Source organism: Cyprinodon tularosa, unplaced genomic scaffold (genome assembly GCF_016077235.1).
Source record: "Cyprinodon tularosa strain WSP-4 unplaced genomic scaffold, ASM1607723v1 ctg461, whole genome shotgun sequence".
In the NCBI taxonomy this organism is placed as follows: domain Eukaryota; kingdom Metazoa; phylum Chordata; class Actinopteri; order Cyprinodontiformes; family Cyprinodontidae; genus Cyprinodon; species Cyprinodon tularosa.
Genome location: NW_024039187.1, coordinates 744,963 through 771,087, shown reverse-complemented (window position 1 = coordinate 771,087; position 26,125 = coordinate 744,963). Strand labels below are relative to the sequence as shown.

Genomic DNA, 26,125 nt, shown 5'->3' with positions numbered 1-26,125 from the left:
CATTAAACCTTGGTTTTCCAGCATATCCTGCTCAGTCTTCAGTGTCCTGCTTCTCAGTGACCAGAATACGTTTGTTTGAGGACGATCTGAGAACAGAACCAGTTTAACCTCCATCTCTAGCTGAGCTCTAGTTCAGTCACAAAAAAGGAGAAATTACGCGGACCAGTGTTTCTGCTTCCGCTTAATTTGAAGGCAGCCAAGCAAACTAGGCCACCAAGCAGGGGACAGTTGGGGATGTAATTATTAAAAGTCAAAAATGTAAATGAAGTTGGGATCTGGCAGCAGGTCAAGACGACGTCTGGGCACTTGACCTATTTTCTGACCTGAAAAGACGCACTTCTTGCAGAGTCTTAGCATGGATTAGCACTAATGAAATTAACTGGAATAACCGGCGTGGTGTAAGGATCATAATCCAGGACCATAAAGGAACAAATATAATCCACACCCTGGTTTCACTAGAAATTAAATGTTTTATTTCCACTGAAGAGGAGGAGTAACTTGAAACATCAAAACAAGGTAGAGAAAAAGTGAGCAGAAGGATGGATCACTGACAGCTTTCAGAGGACTTGTTCTTCAGGAAGTGTTGCAAAGAAAAAAGTTTGGATCCAGTTTAAAGCCTTCAGCTGATCCAAAATGCTGCAGCCAGAGTTCTGATGAAAATTAAAAAGAGAGATCATATCTCTCCTATCCTGGCTTCTCTTCATTGGCTTCCTGTTAAATCCAGAATAGAATTTAAAATCCTCCTTCTCACATATAAAGCCTTAAATGGCCAAGCTCCATCTGATGTCAGAGATCTGATTGTTCCTTATGTTCCTAACAGAGCACTTCGCTCTCAATCTGCAGGTTTACTAGTGGTTCCTAGAATTTCTAAAGTAGAATGGGAGGCAGATCTTTTAGTTATCAGGCTCCTCTCCTGTGCAACTAACTACCAGTTTTAGTCCGTGAGGCAGACACCCTGTCTACTTTTAAGGCTAGGCTTAAAACTTTCCTTTTTGATAAAGCTTATAGTTAGAGTGGCTCAGGTTATCCTGAGTTATCTCTATAGTTATGCTGCTATAGGCTTAGACTGCTGGAGGACATAGGGACCCATTTTTCATCATTCTGCTTCATTCTATCTCTATTCTCCCACTCTGCAGAATCTGTTAGTTCAATCTCTAACGTTCTGCTCTTTTTTCCCCTCCCTTTTACATGAAAACTATGTCGTCTGCTTAAAGCTTTCTTTCCCAGACAGCCTCCTAAGTAGCTACAGTAGCAGCCATTCAAAATGGCCCTTCCCAGTCAAACACCAGCTGAATGGTCGCCCCCTCCCTCCAACTTCCAGACACTGCAGTAACCCCCCTCTTCCATATCTTTTTACTCTGACTCCACCCTTTCACTGAATTACAGGGTCTGGCCAGTAGATGGCACTTCTCTTTAGATCTTAAAGGAATAGTACACCCAAAACATGATTAGCCTTCATTTTCTACTCACCTCCATGCTGAACAACACTCTGGAGTACTTTTTTGATATCTCAAATGCATCTGGAGATCTGGGAGGCTTCTTGCTGTCTGCTGACATTCAAATAATGGAGGTCTATGGCGCCCGAGACAGAAAGGTCCATAAAAGTCCACAAAAAACGTGTCGATATTCCTCCATACTGCTCGTCCAATGTATTCCAAGTGTCCTGAGTGGGTAGCGTCCATAATTTACTCGAAATGAAGTCATTTAGAATGTTTTTAGTGCATAAACAGTAGTGTATAGGATTTCCTGAAAGCGCGCACATGCGCGATCACGACGCTACGGAAGCCGGCAGACCAAACCAGCGCATTCAGCTCGGCAAAGAACTCATGCTCTTCCTTAACACTGAAGTCCTCAGACATTTTTCTTTCGTTGTTTCTTTCTTTGCACAGGTAAACAGCACATTTCTTCTTCTACGCTTGCATTATTGGCGGAGCAGACGCTGAATGCGCACCTTCATCTGGTTTGATCTGCCGGCTTCCGTAGCGTCGTGAGCTGATGTTTATAAAGGAATTGTTAGGGACCATCCAAGGACCCATCAAGGAAATTGGGGAAATATTTGAATGGCTGCTACTGTAGTTGACTGAGATACTGAGTGTTTATAGATCAGTGCCTCTATGCTTCTCTTTCTATCTCTGCTTCTGTCTCCTTGAACCCCAGTCGGCCTCAGCAGATGGCCGCTCACACTGAGCCTGGTTCTGCTGGAGGTTTCTTCCTGTTCAAAGGGAGTTTTTCCTCTCCACTGTCGCTGCAAGCATGCTCAGTATGAGGGATTGCTGAAGAGTCAATGAGTCGATGCAAGCTGGTTTTCCTTAGATAGAAAACCTTGAATCAATCTGTCTGGATGATCTTGTTTAATGGTGTCTGTAGAGTCCCTTAATATCATTTGTTGTGAATTGGCACCAAACACGTTGACAAAATGATTAAAAGGATGAAATAAAGACCACAATGGTCACATAATTTAAACCTGACAAAAGAAATTATAAAAAGAAATTCTATGAAAATCAACAAATGAAGGTCAGACATTGCTTTTCAACCCGAGTTTCCAACCTTTTCTGCCTTTTGTTCCCTTTAGGCAAATTTTCCTATTATGAATTCCCCTCTCAGTGAGAAGTATTGATGATTGTCCAAATGTGCAAAAGACTTAGTCTTTTAATTTGAGTGTTTCATTTTTATTGTTTTATGCTTTCCATCTAAAAAATTCCCCAAAAACCCAACTCAATATAAATATGTTGCCTGGAAGTTGGTAAGGAATAGAAAAACAAAATAAAATCATATAAACATGCATTTCTAAAACTAGATCTCCTCTGTGTAACCCCCCCATAGTCACGAATTAGTTTGACTTTTTCATCCAGACCGCTGAGCTGCTTTGATGAGCTCAGAGTGAAAACCAGTAGGCTAACAATCAGGGAAGCGGGCTTCAACTTGAACTGGAGTTTTCCGCTTGGTCCTAGTGCTAGACTAATATCTCTACTTTAGCATAATGTTGTTTTTTGGACATTAAAACGTCCTGGAGACGAAACGCACATTTGAAAAAGTGAAGGGAGCCTGGACTAAAGCGACTGTTCAAGTCATGTTTAGTTCTCCAGCTTCTAGAGTCGATCTTTCTAGCTCTGTGTTTTGGCTCCTGATCCTGTTTCATACCCATGAGCTGCTGCTGAGACCAAGCTTTCTGACACTGCAGCACATCTCTCTCCACCGTCCCTGATAGTCTGGAGATTTCATTGGAGCCTGCAGAGATTCAGATGAAGCAAAGCAGCCCACAGCATAACACAGCCTCCTCCATGTTTCTGCTTTTCTGGATCTGCTTCATCTGTGAACGTAGAGCTGATGCTGACATAAAGCTCCATGTTTGTCTCCTCCATTCATTCTTCATCCTGTTGAGCAGAGCTTGGTTATCAGGACGCCATCTTAAAAAAAAAAAAAAGCACCTAATCTACTCCCATTTCTTGGCCTGCAAGAGGTAAAAGAATGACTCACATAGGATTAACGACCAAAAACAAGAAAAACATTTGAGATATTTCAAAAACAAATGAATCTCTCATGCCTCCTAGGATCTGTGTTTGGCCTCCAGGTCAGCAGGAATGAGGCTGTTGCTCTCTGAAGGTGATTTCTTTTCACTGGAGAGATTTTTCTAAAAACCCTCCTCAAAGGATTCTCATGCAGGACTTAAACTTGAACACATTTAACTTTAATCTGGAAGCCATTGCCAGAGTGTAGAATATAAAATGGGCTCTATGGTTCTTTGACCTCAGTGAACTCTGAGTGGATTCTGTCTGAGAGGGTCTCATTATCTGGAGTCCATCTGTACGATGTCAAGTAGCCGGATTGCTCTTCAGCGCCGCCGCTGCTGCAGAAATACGTCCCCTTTTATCAAGCCGAGCCTTCAGAAGAGTAGCTGTGATTATTTTCTGTCCAGGCTTCACTGCAGCTCATGCTTTTCTCTAACCACTGGATGCAAAGTTAGAGGATTGGGGGGATTAGATACAATATTAGAAATTATAGCTCCTTATATTCTGGGTAAAAATAACTATAGTTAATGGACAAGTATACACTTCTATTTTAGGGTTTAATAAGTCTTTCTATGGGTGATGAAGATTACTGCTAACAATCAAAAAGGTTCATTTAAGCCAAAAATGTAGGCTGGAGATTGAATCAAAGGTTCAGGATGTCAGAGGAAATCTAAAGTCTGAATACTGATGCAAAATGGAAAGAAGACATTTTATGTGCTTTATTTTCCAGACTCCTTTGCCTTTCTCTGTGTTTATCAGCTGATGTTTCTTAAAGGAAATAGGCTTCAAATAAACATAAATACGTATTACTGTACTTAAATAACGGAGTAATTCTTTTTAACGGGCTCGTTAATTCTCTACATGTTGATCATGACGTGATGAAACGGCTGCAGCAGAGGGAAAATCATTGCAGAGAGAATCCGTCCAGCTGGAGCAGAGTTTTTTTATTAGGGGCGGACTGATGGATGGGTCAACACAGGAGGGAACACTGACCTTTACTCTGCAATAAACTTCATCAAAAAAGAATAAAGTTTTATAAAGTTGTTTTGTATCATTTTAGAGAAACGCTTTATTTTAGTTTTGTACTGAAGTGCAATATAGAAGCTGTACTTTATTACTTTTATTGAAGGACTTTAATCGCTACCTTTACTTTCAGAAGTCAGCTCTTTGCTTTTAAATAAAAAACTTGATGACCTTTGACCCCTCTAGTGGCGGACCGCCTCCTACATCACGTTGCTTTAAAGATCGAACAAACTTTTCAGCTGTTTTAGGACAGAAGGTCATTTCATGATGCTCTGAGACCACCTCCAGGAAGGCCATCAACATAGAGCTACCTGTGTTAGAGTGGGTACGTTTGCTGTAAAAAGCTCAGTTTATGTTTTTATTAAAAGCTGAACCAGTTTTCACTGATTATCCGTCCATCTGTTCCTCTCACCACTTCCTGTATTTAAAGGAAGTCATTCAAGAATCAAAAGCATTTTTTTTCACTTTTTAATCCCCTAACTGAGAATCCAGTCGTGTTTCACCAACTAAAAAAACTACCATGTCAGTAAACTCATGCAGCACATTTAGTCCTTTACAAAACCGAGTATAAAAACATTAATCAGCTAAACAGTCACAATAAAACCATTTGTAAGAACTAAGAATAGAAAATCTAGAAGCATAAATAGAAATTTGGTCCATCAAAGTGATTACTATATTATCATTTACATTAGATTGTTTTATTTTCCGTATCGTGGTCTGGTTTGTTTCCGGTGGCAACGGCATTCCCAGCATCAGTGGAAAGATCAGCTGCAGCTTCCCTCTTCAGGCGAGGCGCCAATAAATACGTCCAGAAAAGAGTTTAGTAGAAAATCAGGACAGTTAATGTAGAAAATGTGTCAAAGTTTGAACTACAGGAGGAAGAATACAAAAGGCACGCCATAGAAAAAGAGTCTGAATTCATCAAATCAGCCCGTCTGGAACTAAAGCGCCGAGTCTGGAAGCAGGAGGAGGATCACGGTCTGCAGAGATCCTGTCACAGCTGGAAAACAGGAAGAGCAGCTGATGGCATCAGGGCGGCTCTAAACCAGAGACTCCAGGCTGTCGGCGGCGGCGGCTTCGTTGTCGGTTTTCTCAGCTTCTTGCGTCCCGATGAGGCTCAGCAGGGCTTTGTAGAGGAACTGGTAGTGCTCCTGCAAAAACACACATGATCAGCCTGAACCTGCTAAACTCAGTGCTGCACAATGGCGTCAATCTGAGGTACGGCAAGCTGTTTTACCACATTACACCCAAAATGAACCAAATTATGGAAGCAAATCTTTACCATATTTAAAATGAAAAAGCATTTCCAGAAATGCTTTTTCATTTTAAGAATGTGGCTGCATTGTTTGACTCATAAATTAAATTAGTAATCAATCATCCTGTTTGCATTTACATTTTCTTCTTTAACACTGCTCATCCTTTTACTTTATTAACTGAAAAAGAAAAAGACATTTGAAATTTATTTTTTTAAATGTACCCCAGCAAATACATACCAAAATTAAATTTGATAGGGAGCGCTGTGCACGTCTGCATTGCATTACATTGTAAGCGTGCCGGCGGGAAACTGGTTGAATTGTGTGATCGGGACATACTGAACAACCACAATGTGGCAGAGCTACTGAGGGAGGCCGCTGCTTTAGAGCAAGTGCCTGCTTCTAACGGACCTGTGGCAACGCCGACTGCTCCTTAGTTTCCCGCCGACACGCTTACAATGTAATGCAATGCAGACGTGCACAGCGCCCCCTACTGAACAAGATGGGTAGCCCGGTCAGCAAGGACCTGAGGAAGAGCGGCAGCTGACGTCACTCTGCTGCGCCCGCCGCTCAGAAGGCTTTTTCTTTTTCGAGTTATGGACAGTACTTTGCTGGCAGAGCACGAAAACAAAAAAGAAATGTCCGCTCTGTTTTTCTTTAATTATGGCATAAAATGAGCAGTCTTAAAGAAGAAAATGTAAATGCCAACAGGATTATTGATTACTAATTTCATTTATGAGTCAAACAATGCAGCCACATTCTTAAAATGCAAAAGCATTTCCAGAAATGCTTTTGCATTTTAAATATGGTAGCAATTCGCTTCCATACCAAATGAGATAAACCATCAGTTATTTCAACCAAACATTTATAAAGCTGTGTTAACATCAAAGGAATTACAGCTGAATTATTTAAACCCTTTATAGCTGATATAGATCTATATATTCCAGAGAACGGTATGTTTTTTTACAAAATGTTGAATAAATGTTTTCCTTAGAAAAAATGCGCATTCCTTTAAAACCCTGATTTCTAGATGCAGTCCAGCTCTAAATGATCTAGAATCAAACCATCGACTCTATGAAACAGAAAAGGTTTCATGTTGTTCCTGCAGCATTCTAATCTAGAAAAGGTTTCTATATCTAGTGCTATAGATCTGTTTTCCCTCCATTATAGCTCAGATCAGTGAGCTGATTGAAGCCTTTCCCCATCGCTCCGTTCCAACATGGACTCAGAATCCTACCGGAAACTTCACTTTCTTATTTCCAACAGTTTCCTGATTTCAAACTAAGGATTTATTTGTTTTGGTGATTTCACAGCAGAGCCTAAATCAGGGTTCCTGCAGACCCTTAAAAAGTCTTGAAAGGCATTGAATTCTTCAATATAAAATCAAGGCCTTAATTGGTATTGAAATGTCTTAAATCAGTCTTTCATAGGTCTTAAAGTTGTCACCAAGTCATAAATAGGATTTTATTTTTGTAATTCAAATCAAAAAGAAAAATAATTCATGATAATTTTTTGACATTTACCGAACGGCTTCGCTGGAAGCGTTACTAGTTCAATCCTGACAGCAGAACCGATAAAACAAACAGACCTTGGAGCGATGCGCAAATTATTTTATTATCTGGACAACGTGTGGAAGTGTAAATGCAATGTAAAGAGTTTTCTGAATGGCTAAAAACAGAAGCAGGTAATGTTTATCAGGAATGGCGTATTTTGAACAATAAGTCATCAAAGCTCTGCACCACGGAAATCAAAGCTGTGAAGAGTGAAAAACAAAGCGCCAAAATTCAAGTTACAGAGAACGGAGTGTTAGGGCCAGGTTAGAGATCTTTTTTCCTTCTATTATGAGAATAAAATCGTATTTTATGACAACTCTTACAAGAATCACTGTCTTCCCTAAAATGAGGAATGTGGAGCATAGTTATCCTTTGGTAAATCAGGAAATCTTTTAGCAGCAGCATCAAACTGGGCAGGATGTCAAAGTGGACTCTGGTTGCTGATTGGTGGAGCTGGTCGACCGTCATCTGCTGGGCGGAGCTCCAAGCTTTCTTTCTGAAACAGGTTGTTGTAGGATGACTTCATTCTCATAATTTTATGTATTTATTCTCAAAATAAAAAATAAAGAAAACTCTAGCCTGGCCCTAATACTCCTTGGTAACAGAGAAGCAGCAAATATTTCTCAGTTATGTTCCTCCCATGTCTCTGCAAGGCCTCTACAGCATCTCCAACGTTAAAAAAAAGCACCAGTAGCACCAAATGTCGGATAAAGTTTGCCTACAATGGAAGCAGAGTCGGGATCAATACAGAGTTGGTGAATTCCTTTCATTAAACATTTCCACTGGGTCAGAAAGTAATAGTTTATGTTCAAATAAGCATCAGGTTAAATTTGTAGCAACCAGGTTTTTATTGGGAAGTTGGTCTTAAAGTTTTATTTCAAGGGGGGAAAAAAAGGTCTTAAAAAGTCTTGAATTTAACTTGCCTTATGTTGTAGTAACCCTTTAAATATTAGTTGATTGTTCCTTAAAAAAACTGTAAAAAAAAAAATCTGTATCAATGATTGATACTTTAAACACAACGAAAAGTGTAACCTCATAATATTTATTCCTGTAGATTTGCTGTCAGATTACGGAGAAACCCGCCTGGTTCCTGCTTAGTGTCTCCTTCCTACAGGTCTGAACATTTCTGCTGTTTTCCTCACAGAGGAGGATTAATGGGATGAAGCTTCTTATTTTCTAAAAACATCAGTCATGTGATGTTAAGACTAGAGGTGCAGCTTAAAGGTACACTATGCAACCGGTGTTGATTTTCCAGCGAGGCTCCCCCCAGAGGGCGAAAGTAAAAGTGCACTGTCGTAAATATGCTCACCTGTTCTCCTGGTTTCTCCGTCAAGCCAGGCGCCATTGTTTTGAGCTTAGCAGAGAGGCGAACGCAACAAATGACCATGTCTACTGCGGTAAGTGACTATTTTGTCGTTTTATTTTCATACATTATTTGTTATGCATGTGTCTAAATAACAAAGATTGTAGTTAGCCAAATTCTCGCCGTAAAGCAAGACCGACTCTCGCGATGCACGAGACTTTTGAGCCTGTGGGTGCGGGCCGAGGGCTCCTGCAATTGCAAGCGCGGTATTTCCCCTACAGACCACCAGGGCGGCTGAGAAAACCTTTGTTCAACCTGAAATGACTCATTTAATCATCCAAAACGTTATGGAACACATTAATTAACTGAACAATGTTGCATAGTATGCCTTTAATTATTCTGCTCAATTAATCTGGTTATTAATCAGATAGCCAAAGGTTTCTTAAAGGGGTGATAGAATTATTCTATAGGGTATCTGGTCCTTAAGGTCTCTGAATAGGGTGTGTAACATTGGTTGGGCTGAAAATGGCATATTTGCTGTTCTATGAGCCCTAATGCAGCCTGATTAAAAGTCCTAGAATGAATTGACAGGTTATCTTCCTTTTATGGTATGATCATGAATATTTAGATGAGCTGTGCTCTGATTGGTTGGTTTATAACGAGTGAAGCTGCTGAGCAAAGACGCGTCATAGCAACAAGCACTCACTAACTGAAACATCAAATTGTTGATATGGTAGGGTGACCAGACGTCCTCTTCTTTCCTGAACATGTCCTGCTTTTCTTACCTAAAAAAATGTCCGGGGGGGAATTTCAAAATTGTCCGTGATTTTGGTCGACTACAGAGAAGCAGAACCGAGCCGTCAGCTCCGGGGCTGGTCCGGGAACCCTGGCAGATGGGGGCAGGGAGTCAGCCAGGGGACGGAGCGACCGAACCCGACCCAGTGACGGTAGCCTGGACACTGGCAGCCCCTGGCTTACCCCCGCCTGCCTTACCGGCTCCCAGCCCCCCTCCTCCGGCTGAGGACGGGCGGCTCATGGTTCTCTGCTGAGGTCCGGTCCGGTCAGCGGCCCAGCAGTCCACACTTCATACACCTCCCCCCTCCCTTGGGTCAGTGAACCAGTGGGCTTGTCTGTATATCCATTTTGGGGCGTGACAAAAGTCCAGGCCAGTATCAAATAAGGCAACATCCCAGAATTTACATCAACTCGGGGATTTGTTTGAATTCGACCCTTTAATGGTAGAAGTTTAGAATAGTGAGATTTGTAGGAGGTGTTGATGGGGTTTGAACTTCTCTGTACATCCATTTCACCCAATGAACTATCGTTAGGTATCTATGATAACGTAAACTAGGTTTTGCATTCTATGACCCCTTTAAAGGAGATTTTTCAAAAAAGCAAACCAGGTGAAACTGAAACTTGAGGAGTTCTGGATTATAGAGCAGATTTTTGTAAAATCTTAAATTCAAAATGTTTACATATTTTTATATTGGTATTATTCCTGCTCTAAGTGGGTCCCTGAGTTTAGCAGATTCAGGCTAAAGGCTGTCAGCTAAAGGCACGTTTTAGATCAGCAGTCACCAACCTTTTTACAGCTGAGGGCTAATTCAGGGGTACTGAGTCACAGGAAGGGCTACCAATACTGACGTATGAATTGCAAAGGGTCAACGTTCACCTAAACTTCATATATCCTAAACATATCTTTATTGTTTCTTTAAATTTGTAATTTTCTTTTAGACATTTTCATTTTGAAATCTCTATAAATGCTTAAATGCCATATATGATTAAATGATGAAATGTTCTATAACTGATTAAAAAAAGAAGAGCAACAGAATACAATGAAATTTTAAACGTAGCTCACTGTTGAGTTGTTTTCAGAAGACTCTAAGGGCGCCCCTTGTGGTCCTTGAGGGCCCCTTGGTGCCCGCGGGCACCATGTTGGTGACCCCTATTTTAGATTCTGTATACTCCAGTTAACGATTAATCGATTATTAAGTTAGTTGATGATTGTTTCAATTATAGATTAATCTGATTAATCGTTTCATAAAGGTCCTGGTTAAAATATTATTTAAATGTCCAAATTGTATAAAGTTTTGTTATTTGTTTTTCATTTATTGACACGACCAGCATCAGACCATCGATCAGATGAATCGATCTGAATATTAGTCCCAAGCCGATGGCCGGTTTAATAAATTGGAAACATTGTGAATTGATGCTATAGAAATAAACCAAGCAGAAGTTACTGTGCAGAACATGGATCTTCATATTTCATGGTCCAGACGCTAAACTTTGGGTTTTTAATCTCATGTTGGAACCTGTTCAATAGGATTTAGATCTATAGAGATGTTTCTGCAGGTGAGCTGAACCTCGTTTCTAAATGGAGAGAGACGTACGACATCGCTGAACGCTCCTGGCCTCAGAAGGTTTGTCAGTCTGGCTGCTTGGAAAACATCTGCTGAGCCTTCAGCATCCAGCTGCTGCTTCAGGGAGGACAGAGCACAGAACGTCCCCGCTGTGGCTCCGCCCACACTGCAAGGACAAACCCTTCATTAGATCGTTGGGGGCGGTAAGCGAACAGGTAGGCTAACGGCTGGGCGGCGCCTCACTCGTCATGGACCGCAGTGGGGCCGTCCTTTCCACTCCTCTCTTCGTTCATCAGGCTGATGAGCTCAAAGCTGTTACTGATGGGACCGTCAGGGTTTGGCCAGCAGGGGGCCAGGAAATGCTTGACCTCCAAAACGAAGTCATCCTGTTCAGAAGAGGAGACAGAGACACGTCAGCCAGAGTATCCGTAGGTTTTAAGAGCAGAACAACGATAAATCATAACGTCTTATATGGCTGACGGCTGCAAACGGCTAAAAGCACAGAAACAGTGGATGATGCAAACTTCCACACACACTAAAAAAAACGCTGAGAAAAGAAACAGCAGCAGCAGCATTGCTGGGGAGGGGGGCTGGAATCAGACCCCAGTAGAAACCAGCATGTTGACATCACTATGATCATCAGTTTATTAAGGCATGGTGGAAAAGCTGTGTTTTGGGTATAAACTAGTGTTGCGCCGATGCCATTTTTTGGCCCCGATACCGATACCTGGCTGTGCAGTATCGGCTGATACCGATACCATAATAATGTAAAATAATTGCCATCATGGCTTTGTCAAGCTGCTGCCTACCTTTGTAAAGCAGGAAAAGACTAATAAAAAGTGAATCCAGTAGAACTTTTTATTGCCTGCCAGGAATGGGTGACAATAGTTGAAAAAACGTATGGCTCTCAAAATGGTATCGGGGCCCTATTTGTTGGTACTCGCCGATACCACCATTTTAGGGCAGTATCGGGGCCCCGTCCGATACTGGTATCGGTATCGGTGCAACACTAGTATAAATCACTGATCTCTATTCACTGGATCGCTGATTGGCCGAAGAAAGTGAAGCCTCAATCCGCCATGTTGGTACTCCCCACTCCCACAGAGTCGTGCAGTAAAAACCCCTCCCTGTGCAGCATCTGGCTGCTAAAACCAGCAGTTTTCTGGCTGCAGGAAGACGTTCCACTGGTAATTTCCCAGTCAGTGGATGAACTAACCAATAGATCCATCTATAGCCGATGGATACGATGGATGAGTCTGTAGCGTAACATTAGTCTGGCTATCTCAGACTGACTGGAAGACATTGGCTGAGTTAGCCATTGACATTGGGTCTAACGTTAAAAAATAAAAGTAGAGGAAATAGAAAGTAATTCACTGTGAAATATTAATGTATATATATATATATATATATATATATATATATATATATATATATATATATATATATATATATATACATTCAATTCAATTCAGTTTATTTCTATAGCACCAAATTCACATCATGTCATCTCGGGTCACTTTCCAGTTCACCAGATCATCCAGTCAGATTGATTCAATGTTTTCTATCTAAGGAAAACCAGCTGATTGCATCGACTCATTGACTCTTCAGCAATCCCTCACCCTAAGCATGCTTGTAGCGACAGTGGAGAGGAAAAACTCTTTTTGAACAGGAAGAAATCTCCAGCAGAACCAGGTTCAGTGTGAGCGGCCATCTGCTGAGGCCCACTGGGGTTCAAGGAGACAGAAGCAGAAATATATATTAAGACAATAATCTTATTGTGATGGATTTATATGATATTTTATATGACATGATTTATAGACTTCATTGACTTCATAATGACTATGCAATGTGATGGATCTATTTTCTTTAGTGTATAATTACAGTAATCTACTGATGCTGTGAAACAGCCAGTTTGTGTCAAAGTGACAAATTTAGTTTTATTTTAAAAGTCTTGAGTCCCCCTGAAAATGAGAACATCATAGTTGTTCAATGCTGTAGCGCACAGATAGTTTACATTGCGACCGGTCTAAATAGGGAGTACCAATATGGTGGCCGGTGACTTCACTCAACCCCGTACTACCAACAGGCAATCAGCAATCCAGGGAATAATTAGAGATCAGAGGTTTAATCCCGTCTGACGGCTCGTTTTCTTCCTCATGTTATTTCTGCTGTTTTTCTATTCTTTTCCTGTTGAAGTGTTTGGAGTCGCCATGATTCCTGTTTCTGAGCTCCTGCAGCTGTTTGCTACACATCCAAGCTAGGCCAACCTTTACTGCTGCCAGGGTGTATTCCCGGACCACCAGCAGGTCCTCGTTGGACAGACAGATGTGCGCCTCGCTCCTCTGGGTGACGGTGAACGTGTTCAGGCTGAGGGTTTGATCACCGGAGGGATAGAAGGCATAAGGCTCCGCCCCCTCCTCTGTCTGTGGACACAGAGACCAGAAAGGGTTAAATCAGAGCTCAGTAACATCATGATGATCCTCAGCAGCAGCTGATCAGAAATCTGCCAATCAGAACGCAGCATTGGTACGTCCAGGAACGACAGGAGGAGGAGCTAAAAACGAGCCTCAGATTAGAAAGAAGTGGGATTAAGGTGATTAAGGTTCTGGTCCAACTATCCCAGAACCTGCTCATCCACAGGTGTTTCAGACAGAACCACCTTAGAGGTTTAAAAACAAGAATCTGAAGCTTAGAAACTATCCAGATCTGGAGATGAAAGAACAGCACAATTTCATCCAGCCTCTGGTTCTGATCAGAGAAGCTCCTGGAAGGAGGAAGTGGGACATCGAAGCAGATGTTCTACAGAACAACACCTGGAGGGCCCGCAGTACCAGGCAGTAGCCTAGGGCCCCAAGTTCCTGGGGGCCCCATAAACTTTGTTTCCATGTATGGTTAATACAACTATTCCTTATTTCTGCACATTAATTATGTTTTTGATTAAAATCCTTTGGCTAAAATGCCATCAGAACGCTGATAATATTAAGTGTGTCTCAGCCCCCCCTTCCGTGTCCACCATATTGGATCAGTCCATTTGCTGCACATGTTCAGAAAGGTCCAAAACAGACAGCAGCAAACCATTTGAAAACAAACCATGCAAAGAGCAGTGTTGCCAACTTAGCGCTTTAGTCGCTATATTTAGCCACTTTTCAGACCCCTCTAGCACTTTGATTTCTAAAACGCTCCTAGCGCCAAACCTAGAGACTTTTTTCTGCTACTGGAGACTTTGGAGGCAACATCTAAAAGCAGCGAACTCTGCTCTCCAGAGCAAGTAGATTGGTAACCCCGCCTCCTGCTCTCCTCTATCTTGTCTGCTGTCATGATTCATGCAGCTATTATTTCATCCAAATGAAAAATGGAGAACAGAGAAGCAGATCATGGCTTGTCTACAGTGAAAAGAAGGACTGGGTTATTTACTTTGGCCTTTTTGGAAACACAGGAAGGAGCAATCAGCTAAGTGAGCTTAGTGCTTGGAAAAAATCTTTCATTCCTTTAGAGACAGCATGAAAAGTCAGCTGAGTACAAAACATAGAGAGGAAAACAAGAAGAAAAGGGACAAGAAGAGAGGGACAAAACCTAGAACAGATAATGGATGTCTATTCTATTAACATTTCTCTATCTGGATAATGGGTCTGTTTTATGTGTCGTCTTCTCAGTTCAGAGGGGCCCCTGTCTGTCTTTGCCTAGGGCCCCAAATTTCCCAGAACAAACAGATTTTCTCACCCCGGCAAGCGAGATGATGACCTGGCTGTTCTGATCCCAGATCATCCTCCAGAAGTCCTTTACGGTTCCACGCAAAGGATTCTGGGTAATGATGAACTCTTTGTTCAGTCTGTAGCCCTGCAAAACAAAACATGACCTTCATAAAGAGGGACTGAACCTGCAGAAAATACAGTGACATCATCGGATCGGCCAATCACATCACAGATCCAGTCTATGAGGATCAAACAGCAGCCAGAGGAAAACTGCTTCTGTTTTTTACCCCTGCTTTTTATTGTCATTACGCTGTCACAACTACAGAGCAATGAAATTCCCTCTCTGCATGTATCCCATCCCCCTAAGAGCAGTGGGCTGCCATTGTGCGGCTCCTGGGGAGCAGTGTGGGGTTAAGGCTCTTGCTCAGGGACCCAGAGGGGCAGTCTGTAGGAGTGAGGCTCAAACTCAGGATCTTTAGATTCCAAGCTCTATGCCCTAACCTCTAGGCCACCACTTCCCTGCATCCTGTTTGAAAACATCTCCCCTGTTCCTGTAATGAAGGCGATCAGCAGACCTGCTGCCTTCAAGGTTCAATAACTCAGAAACCATCTTTATCTGCTGGTGCGACTCTGGCTGAGACTAAAGCCACACTGCAAAAACAATCTAAAAGTAAATAAAAATGTCTTAAAGGCACACTATGCAACATTTTTCAGTTAATTAATGTGTTCCATAACGTTTTGGATGATTAAATGAGTCATTTCAGGTTGAACAAAGGTATTCTCGGCCACCCTGGTGGTCTGTAGGGGAAATGCCGTATTTGCAATTGCAGGAGCCCTCGGCCCGCACCCACAGGCTCAGAAGTCTTGTGCATCGCGAGAGTCGGTCTTGCTTTACGGCGAGAACTGCTACACGCCCCCAGTGAAAGGCATGCTCGTCGCTAGCGCAGTGGCGATATTTGTGCAGTTATCATGGCGGAACCAGCGAGAATTTTCAAACTCGAAAAGTGGAACAAAATAGTCACTTACCGCAGTAGACATGGTGATTCATTGCGTTCGCCTGTCTGCTAAGCTCAAAACAACCGCGCCTGGCGTGACGGAGAAACCAGGAGAACAGCTGAGCATATTTACGACAGTGCACTTTTACTTTCGCCCTCTGGGGGGAGCCTCGCTGGAAAATCAACACCGGTTGCATAGTGTACCTTTAAATTAAGTGTATTTACCCTTAATCTGAGCAGGTAAATAAGATGATCTGCCAATGGAATTAGTATTTTTACTCTTAAAATTGGATAATTTGATAATATGCACTTTAAGGACAGTATAATTGTTCTTTTCTTATTTTAAATGTAAATGTTCTTGTTCCATTGGCAAAGTGTCTCACTTACCTCCTTAATTGAAGAAAAAATGCACTTATTTTAAGAAAAAAAATGACTTATTGAGATTTTAATTTTTTTGCAGTGCATGTTCTGCTCTTACAGAGACGAATGAAGCGTTGATGTAGTCTGACGTCTCTCCAGCCGCCGTGGACAGACGCACCCGCCACCTCTCAGCTACACAAACAGATCAGAGATCATGTTGGGATGCTTTCCCGGGATCAGCGGCTGAAATGGGAGCGTCGAGGCTTCCCGCTGACTCACCGGGAATCACAGAGACGTCTCTGTTCTTGGTGGAGTTGATGTCCTGCAGGGCGGCGGAGAAGTCTGATTTCCTGGCCTCGGTGTGACACACCAGCTGTGGAAAACAGAACGCAGACAAACTTCAGGCTCTTCTAGCTGACAGAGGCTAACAGCTTAGCCTGATTCTTGCATTTTCAGTCCTCATGAACCAGGAGATCTGTAGATTTCTCACATTTCTATCTGGAAATCGATGAGGAAAAGATTCAAAATGTTTAAAACATTTTATTTCTTGGTGTGAATCAGTGTCGAAACTCGTCTCCGCCCAGTTTACACGTGTAAATGACCCAATTTCTAATTTTGCATCAAGAAATATTACAATGTGAAATTACTAGAACCTATTATTTTTGCCTCCATTATTTTTATGAATGTATAATGACTTACATTTTACTTAAACGTAGTAAAAGAAGGAAAGATAGTTAAAAATAATACACTTTAATTTGAAGGACTTGCATCCTCCGAAGTAGCACAAGGTTTGTGCTTATGTGATAAAACATGTTTAAATGTATTAATACTTCCATAAAATGAATTGGTTCCTAAACGTTGCTTCACGCAGACAGTTAATTGATTATTAATAATGTTTAGAAACTGTTGGGGAATTTGTGCTGCTTTTTTCAGGAATTCCAGATGAATGTGTGTTAGTGTGTTTAGAGATGATTTTCTGCGTCTGAAGAACCTTTTTCTGTTTATCGTTGAGTCTCCGTAGCTTACGTTTAAGATGCTAATTAATACGTAGTATTGGCTAGTACCGTAATCCATTCTTTCTCCTCTACTCTGCCTAGCTCTTGGTTTACAGGATTATTGTTGCCAAGATTCCAATAAACAAGAAAACCTTCAGTCAGTTGCCCATCCTCCATGGGAGATGCTGTAACACATTATACACTCACCGGCCACTTTATTAGGTACACCTGTCCAACTGTTCGTTAACACTTATTTTCTAATCAGCCAATCACATGGCTGCAACTCAGTGCATTTAGGCATGTAGACATGGTCAAGACAATCTCCTGCAGTTCAAACCGAGCATCAGTATGGGGAAGAAAGGTGATTTGAGTGACTTTTAACGTGGCATGATTGTTGGTGCCAGAAGGGCTGGTCTGAGTATTTCAGAAACTGCTGATCTACTGGGATTTTCACGCACAACCATCTCTAGGGTTTACAGAGAATGGTCCGAAAAAGAAAAAACATCCAGTGAGCGGCAGTTCTGTGGGTGGAAATGCCTTGTTGATGCCAGAGGTCAGAGGAGAATGGCCAGACTGGTTCGAGCTGATAGAAGGGCAACAGTGACTCAAATAACCACCCGTTACAACCAAGGTGGGCAGAAGAGCATCTCTGAACGCACAGTACGTCGAACTTTGAGGCAGATGGGCTACAGCAGCAGAAGACCACACCGGGTGCCACTCCTTTCAGCTAAGAACAGGAAACTGAGGCTACTGTACTCAAATGGCCTCCACAGTCACCAGATCTCAATCCAATAGAGCATCTTTGGGATGTGGTGGAACGGGAGATTCGCATCATGGATGTGCAGCCGACAAATCTGCGGCAACTGTGTGATGCCATCATGTCAACATGGACCAAACTCCCTGAGGAATGCTTCCAGCACCTTGTTGAATCTATGCCACGAAGAATTGAGGCAGTTCTGAAGGCAAAAGGGGGTCCAACCCGTTACTAGCATGGGGTACCTAATAAAGTGGCCGGTGAGTGTATATATACTAAATATACAAGGAAAAAAACTTTAAATTTTTTTTTTTTTTTTTTTTACATTTAACCCTTTATAGGGCAAGTTAGTGTTTTTGATCACTTGCATCAACCATACAAATCTAGAAGCATGAGATATTTATCCAACTATTCAATAAAGATGCTGCTACATGGCTGTACATGTTATTTTGGCATTTGATCAATTATTGAATGATTACCTACTGGAATATAAGTTGGAAAAAGTAAACAAGTCAAGAAAAAAAAGGTCAAAAGCTAATTGAAAAGTTAAAAAGTCAATAAGCCTGGTTAACGATTATATTTAGGTTTATAAGCTAAAAAATGTATCAGCATTAATGCCTCTCAGGTTATGTTGGACCAAAAGAAATGAGTGTTTTTCATGAATTTCTTCTAGAAGCACTTTTGTTATTTTTCTTAATATATTCGGGCAAGTTGGCGTTTCTTGTTATTAGATTGACATTCATTTTGCCACCAACATATCCAAATGTACTGTATTAATGTTATAAAGATAATAAGGTCTTCTCCTGGATTCTAATAACACTATTGGCTTGAAATTTTGGATTTTCAAAGCATTTCACTGAGCGACCTATGAACGGTTAATTTGAAAAAACACATCAAAAAATATGTATACCTTAATAATCACCTCCAAACCCTTCATATGAACAGCTTTTCTGCACATTTTCTGTGATATTTTGATGATTTATCTTTAATGATGAGCTCAGGAACTTCAGACCTCTTTGCCATAACCCTAATCTCCATGAATCCGACTCACCCTGAACTGTTTGTCGAGGCGCGTCCTCCCAGAAGGCCCTGGAGTCAGCAGCTCGTCCACGTAGCCGTGCAGGCGGGCGGCCTCCACCTCCGTCTCTCCGCACATGATGGCTTCCACCAAAGCATCATGGATGAAGATATACTGTTCCTGCAAACAAGGACCCCTATGAGCTACTTTGGAGATAAAACAACAAAAGCTGGTTTCCTCAAAGATCTATTTATTTTAATTCAATTATCTAAATGTGTCGATAATTTGATGCCAGGAAAAGACGCAACAGAGAGAAGAAAAGAGAAAGTTACTGGATTCTGACCAAACATTGATGTTTTATAGCATCACAGACATCAGTTAGTCAAACCTCCCAGTGCATCATCATTATTTTATATAAATATATAAAACATTGCTGCCATCTTAATGAAACCATGTAACTAAATGAGAAACATTATTCTTTACTTATCCTATTTTTTTTTTTTGCGGCCGCTGCATCAAATCTACCGGACGACTGAGTCCTTTCTGTGTGGGCGGCGTGGCGCTCTGACCTCAGTCTGAACCAGGTGGTTCCTCTGAGTGCGGATGTGCTTCAGGAAGCCCAGAACGTTCAGCGCTCCTTCGTCCTCCATCTGCCTCAGCATGCTGTCCAGGACGATGTAAGTTCCCGTCCTGCCGACCCCGGCGCTGCGGAGCAAAGCAAACAGTCAGCCGAGCTTCCAGCACCGATGATGAGGATAAAGGGGCTTTATAGGACCTGCAGTGCACCACCATAGGACCCGTTTCTTCTGAATTGGCTCTGGAGGACTTGCGAACAAAGCTGAGAAGAGGCAGAGACAACTCTGGGACCCCCATATCAGGCCACTGGGTGTACTGGTACTGTGTCACTGTTCGCTCGTTGTTCCAACCTTTCTTTGAGCTCTGCAGGACAAACACACATGAGGAAGTTATTAGCGGCGCAGACTGTCTGCAGTACAGGAAGTTTAGGCCAAAAGGTACGAGTGAGTATTAGAGCCCGCTAGAGATTTTTTTTTTTTAAATACCAGAATAAAGTCATAATATTACTTGAATAAAATCACAACATTACAAGAATAAAGTCGAAAAATTCTGAGAATTAAGACATCATAACAGGACCAATTTCAGAAAGAATGTTCCGATGACGGCCGACCAGCACCACCAAACAAGCAACCTGGGTCCATGTTGCAACTATATTCTTCTAAGGTTGCGACTTTATTTTCCTAACATTGCGACTTTATTCTCCTAACATTGCGACTTTATACACCTAATGTTGCAAATTTGATTTCCTAACGTTGCGACTTTATACTCCTAATGTTGCGAATTTGATCTCCTAATGTTGCGACTTTATTATCTTAACATTGCGACTTTATTCTCCTAACATTGCGACTTTATACTCCTAATGTTGCGACTTTATTCTTCTAACATCGTGACTTTATTCCCCTAACGTTGTGACTTTATTCTCCTAACGTTGCGACTTTATTCTCCTAACGTTGCAACTTTATTCTTCTAAGGTTGCGACTTTATTCTCCCAACATTGTGACTTTATTCCCCATAAGTTGCAACTTTATTTTCCTAACATTGCGACTTTATTCTCCTAACATTGCGACTTTATACACCTAATGTTGCAAATTTGATTTCCTAACGTTGCGACTTTATACTCCTAATGTTGTGAATTTGATCTCCTAATGTTGCGACTTTATTATCTTTACATTGCGACTTTATTCTCCTAAAGTTGCGACTTTATACACCTAATGTTGCAAATTTGATTTCCTAACGTTGCGACTTTATACTCCTAATGTTGCGAATTTGATCTCCTAACGTTGCGACTTTATACTCCTAATGTTGCGACTTTATTCTTTTAACATCGTGACTTTATTCCCCTAACGTTGTGACTTTATTCTCCTAACGTTGCGACTTTATACTCCTAATGTTGCGAATTTGATCTCCTAACGTTGCGACTTTATTCTTCTAACGTCGTGACTTTATTCCCCTAACGTTGCGACTTTATTCTCGTATTTAACAACAAAAATATCTCGCCTGTCCCTAATACTTTGTCGCACAAAGGTCCTAAATATAAAAGAATAAATAAAGTAATCCATTAGAAAGGGTCAAATATGGATTTCTAGTTTTTAGATGTTTGTTAACTTCAGTAATTCTGCTGCTCACACACACATATATATAATATATATATATATATATATATATATATATATATATATATATATATATATATATATATATATTGTTCCTGATGTTTAAAGTTACTGTAGTTTTTTTCTGGACTCTCCTGCTTCAGAGTGGAAGAATTGCTACAAAGCCGTCTTGTAAACGCGCCTCAGTTTTCTCCGATGGAAAAAGTTTTAGGTGATAAAGAACTTTGTTTAAACCTCAGAGGAGTCGGAAAGTTCTCCCTGCAGCTGACCTTTTTAATGAGGGTGTTCCTCACGCTGAAGGTCCTCTGTGTGTAGTAAGCCAGGACTTTGGTGCTCTTTACTGCCACTAGAAAGCGCCCGTACTCCTCCTCCGCTTCTTCTGGCCAGTACTGGTCACACTTCCTCTGAGGAACAGACGCAGCAGAGCAGCATCATCATACAGAAGGGGAAAAAAACTTGGCTGTTTTTATTTTTCATATGTTTCAGATCTGATTCTCTTTTTTTTGGTAGAAAACCATATTTCCTGCCGTAGGAGCAGACTGGATGACTCACCCGTCCATTTTCCACCAGGTTGGTGATCATGACAATGACGTGGACATTCTGCTCCCAGATCATCCTCCAGAAGTCCTCAGTGCTGGATCTGAGAGGGCCCTGAGCAGCAATGTATGACCGCGGCCTCTTATATCCCTGAGGAAGGAAAAACTAACTATAATCTACGTCACATCCTGAACCAGCAGCTGATTCTCAGTCTTTTAGCTCTAATGGTTACATGAATCAAATATTTGCTCCTGTCTGTAAAATAAATGTACACGGTCAAATAAAACTATTTCTAAGACGAACTTCCCTTAAGGATTTTTTCATATACCTAACTTGTAATTTTTTGTCAGTGTGATGAAGATGCAGCAAAACAATATTTGGAGCAACGTGTTTCCTCCTCCTTTATCTCACGGTTACACCCGCTGCCAAACTCCAGCCTGCACTGATGGGACTATTGGTGCGCTCGATTTCAACAGCTGCATCCTCCAAGGACCTGGTCTACCTGGACTGAAGCCTTCAAAGTCCATAAAAATAAGGAGGCTGGAAGAGTTTGGTTATGGATTCAAACAGGTCCAGCCTTCTCCGACTTTCACCCCTGCACAGTCTGTCGCCTAGCAACTGTTAGAGTTGACACTCAAAGCAGGCAAAGATATCAGATATCAGATTTATTGTCCCCACACTGCAGAGATGTTGGAATCTGAGCTTAAACATCAGACACAGATAAAACCTTTCAATAAATCAAACATTACCGCCACATATCTGACTCAATAACCAGCAAAACAACTATTTTCATTCATTTCAGATGGAACTATTCACATCCTTCGATTATATTAAACTAGACTTCCAATATTCATCACTGTTCGGGGCCATTTCCTTTTTACCTCTGAGCACGGAGCAGCTGGCTTGCTCGAACTCACAAAGAATCATGGGATACCCAAGACTATGGAGGATGCAGCGGACCCGTCCTTCAAAAAAGGCAAAAACAAGGCAGCATTTATCGGCCGCATAACAAGGAGTCTTCCAATCCGAACAGACCTCGGCGCCACGCTATGAAGTCATCAGCCAACGAATCTTTGGAGGAAGCAGCCGCCGGATTCAAACTCAGCAATTATTCAACATTTGAACGGTTCAATGGCTCTACCCACTATGTGGTTTGAGATGGCCCTTAATGTGGGGGAGCCTCCATGGGAATGAAGGATTCATGTTTAGGGGCCTGTTTGGGAGTGGGCCCCTTTGTGTCACAGGAAGTGAGTCCAGTGAGTTTAAAAGCTGGAGCTTCCTAAAAAACCAGGCTGGTGAACCTGAACTGAACTGGACAAAGAAAAACAAACTTTGTTCCAAAGCAAACAGTCCAGGAGTGACGGAGAATAATAACCTACCTGGGGGGGCAGGTGCCTTAGAGACCAGCTGACCTGATCAATAATTCCCTGTTTTTGGAGGAAAAACAGAGAGAGGCTCCAAAAAGCAGCAAATCAGAATAGATAAAGGAAATTTGAAAGAATTTCCTAGATTGAAGGGATAATAATCTATTTCTATTCATTTTTAAATGTGAATCCTCCCTGGAATAAAAGGAGCTGGACTGAGTTTAATTAGCGGCCTAACAGCAGTCCTTTTGCTTTCTGTACTTTTTGATGCCGGGTTGGACCCCTTTTTCTGCAACTCCAAACCTGTTGTTTCCACATGAGAGCAGCTCAACTTCACCTACAACACAGACAGCTGCCATCTCCAGAAGGTCTCTGATGACTCGGCCATTGTAGGCTGTGTTTCTGAGGGGAAGGAGCTGGAGTATCCATCGGTCATCATGAACTTTGTGGACTGGTGTGAGAAGAATCACCTGTGTCTGAACACCACTAAGACCGAGGAGATGGACTTCAGGAGAAGACCCCACCTCACTCCCCCATAAACATCCAGGGCAGGACATAGAAACAGTTTCAAATCTCTGGGTGTTCACGTCAATAATAAACTGGACTGGACTCATAACAGCGACGCCCTGTATAAGAAGGGCCAGAGCCGCCTCCCTCCACCTCCTGAGGAGGCTGAGGTCCTTTGCAGTGATCAGGCTCCTGCTTCAAACCTTCTCTGACTCTGTGGGGGCATCAGCCCTCCTCTACGCTGTTGTCTGCTGAGCCCCTGGCAGCGCAGAGCGGGACAGAAAGAGACTGAACAAACTGGTGAGAAAGGCTGTTTCTGTCCTAGGCTGCACTCTGGACTCAGTGTCTGAGAGGAGGCTGATGTCCAAGCTTTCATCCATCATGGACACCACCTTCCAGCCTCTGCAGCAGACTGGAGAGGAGCTGAGCAGCTCCTTTAGTCAAATATGTTTACACCCTGTTTGTTAAAAGCAGCGCTACTGCAGGTCATTCATCCCTGCTGCAACCAGACTCTACAATGAGACGCTACAACCACAATAACTGCTGCAATGGAGAATTTGCAATTACTATTTTACATCCCATGCACCTTTTCTCCTTCTTCTTCTCTTTTTGACTATTTTAGCCGATGTAACGTGTAAATTTCTCCTCCTTGAGATCAATAAAGTCAATCAATCAATAAACAATTGTAACACAGTCAAAGGTTAGCGTTAAAACTTTTCATCAAAATGGTTCATATTACATCCACAGAGCACCAAGAGAAACATAGATATTTACTTCTAGTTACAATACCAGCTAACCAAAGGCTAGCACTAGCATTGGCAGGCCTGGCTAGCAGTATGAAACGAGAGTGTGAGTATGCCACCTACTGGCCAGGAGGAGTTAATGCAGCAATTGCTTTAAACTTTTACATTAACATGTGGTTTCAACGTTCTGCATTAACCAAAGAAAAAATTAAAAAACATAAACTCTGACTGACAAAAGCAGTGTTATTTTTCTGCAGTAGCTTGACTGAAATAAACAGAATGAAGGTGAAGTGTGATGTTTTCAGACTGTTTCTCCTACGTCTACATAGTTGGCGTTGATGTAATCGGAGGATTTCCCATCTTTGTTGACTTGTGGGGAGAGTTGGACTCGGCTGTGGTCGTCTGAACGTCAAAGAAGAAAAAACAGGATTATAAAAATCATTTTTATCTGCAGGTTTTAGGTCTGTAGTTTTAAATGAGCTGTACTCACAAGCCAAGATGTTGTTGTATCTGTTCTTAGTCCTGTTATCCGGATGGTTGGAGCCGTCCGTGGTCATCCACATGTTGACGGTGCATGCCTGCACCTCCTACCAAAAAAGAAGGCGCTTTTTCACCACTGCTTCTGTTTTCTCAGACATATTTAATTGTTTTGGTAGTTTTCATTAACTCCAAACAAACATATTGCTGTGAACAAGTGACATAAGGGGATGTTTTTGTTGTCCGATGTGTTTTTACAGTTTTATCACCTCCTAAATATCTCCCTCTAATTTTATCAGGAATATTTTCTGTTCATTAGATCATCAGCAGGGCGACTGTTTCTGGACTTTACTGAGGATTTCAAACTCTGAGGTTTGCAAATATTAAAGTTCATAGGGTCAAACAGCTACACTGAGGTCTAAACAGCATGTTTGCTTCAAGGGCTAAGAAATTAAAAGGATTTTTGAGCTTAATGTGTGAATCAAACCCAGAATAGAAGCTAATGACCTTATAGCTGAAGGTCCTGCTTCTTCCTCCACTCAGGGAGGAACAAGCTGTTATAACAAAATAAAACAAATAAAATAAGAGAAAACCAAAATTGGGCTGTTTGGCCTTGGAGGGAGTCGTTAGAATCAGAGAAAAAAGGGGGAAAGTTTCCAAGCCTGGAAAAAAGCATGGTGGCATCATCCTGCTATGGGGATGTTATGGTGAAAATCTAGTGCAAATTCCAACAAAGATGACACCATAAAAAAGGATTTATTGGGGTTTGAAGAGGAGCCGGTTGATGGGAAAAGCCTCCAGCTGTCGATGACCCTATGGGTACAATTTAAACATCCCTTCTACCAAAGACAGAGGAGATGGATATAAACCTCTGGAAAGCTAAAAAATAAGTTTTAGAAACATAAGTTTTTGCAACTTTAGGAAGGCGGAGCGAAAGTGGCAGTAAGACCGTCTGGAGGTCTCGTACCAGATTCTTAAAGAGAGCTGTAAAAAGTACCAGAGGGTGGTTAGGGTTGAGAGAAACAAGTATTTTTCTGATCTAATCTTAAATAATCTCAGCAAGCCGCGGATTCTTTTTAAAACGATTGACTCTGTTTTTAATCCTATTCCATTCACTTCACTGGAAATGACAGACGAAACTTGTAGTAAATTCCTTTAATTTTTTATCAAAAAGGTGGATACTATCAGGGCGGATATATCAGCTTGTATTATGAGTCCCTCCGTAGTAAATTGCTGCTCATCTGTCTTTACGCCGTTTCAGCCTGTCTCTCCAGCTGTGTGTATATATATATATGTATATATATATATATACACATATATATGTATATATACATGTATATAAATATATATACATATATATGTATATATACATATATATGTATATATACATATATATGTATATATACATATATATGTATATATACATATGTATACATATATACTGCATAAAGAATATGGCATCATGCATATTATGCAAATAGAAAAACATTGAA

General features: G+C 41.5%; 1 protein-coding gene across 1 annotated transcript in view; it reads right to left on the bottom strand.

Annotated features, from left to right (window-relative positions):
* Nucleotides 1-4,986: 4,986 nt before the first annotated feature.
* The window catches only part of ptprz1a (protein tyrosine phosphatase receptor type Z1a), a 132,743-nt gene continuing 111,604 nt past the window's right edge, over nt 4,987-26,125 (bottom strand). The window contains 14 exon segments of the mRNA XM_038301119.1: nt 4,987-5,683; nt 11,032-11,167; nt 11,245-11,387; nt 13,269-13,424; nt 14,722-14,838; nt 16,167-16,240; nt 16,328-16,421; nt 18,849-18,995; nt 19,385-19,520; nt 19,591-19,754; nt 21,274-21,408; nt 21,557-21,691; nt 24,475-24,557; nt 24,646-24,742. Of these exon segments, the coding sequence (XP_038157047.1) occupies nt 5,573-5,683; nt 11,032-11,167; nt 11,245-11,387; nt 13,269-13,424; nt 14,722-14,838; nt 16,167-16,240; nt 16,328-16,421; nt 18,849-18,995; nt 19,385-19,520; nt 19,591-19,754; nt 21,274-21,408; nt 21,557-21,691; nt 24,475-24,557; nt 24,646-24,742 (1,728 nt within the window). The 3' untranslated portion in view covers nt 4,987-5,572.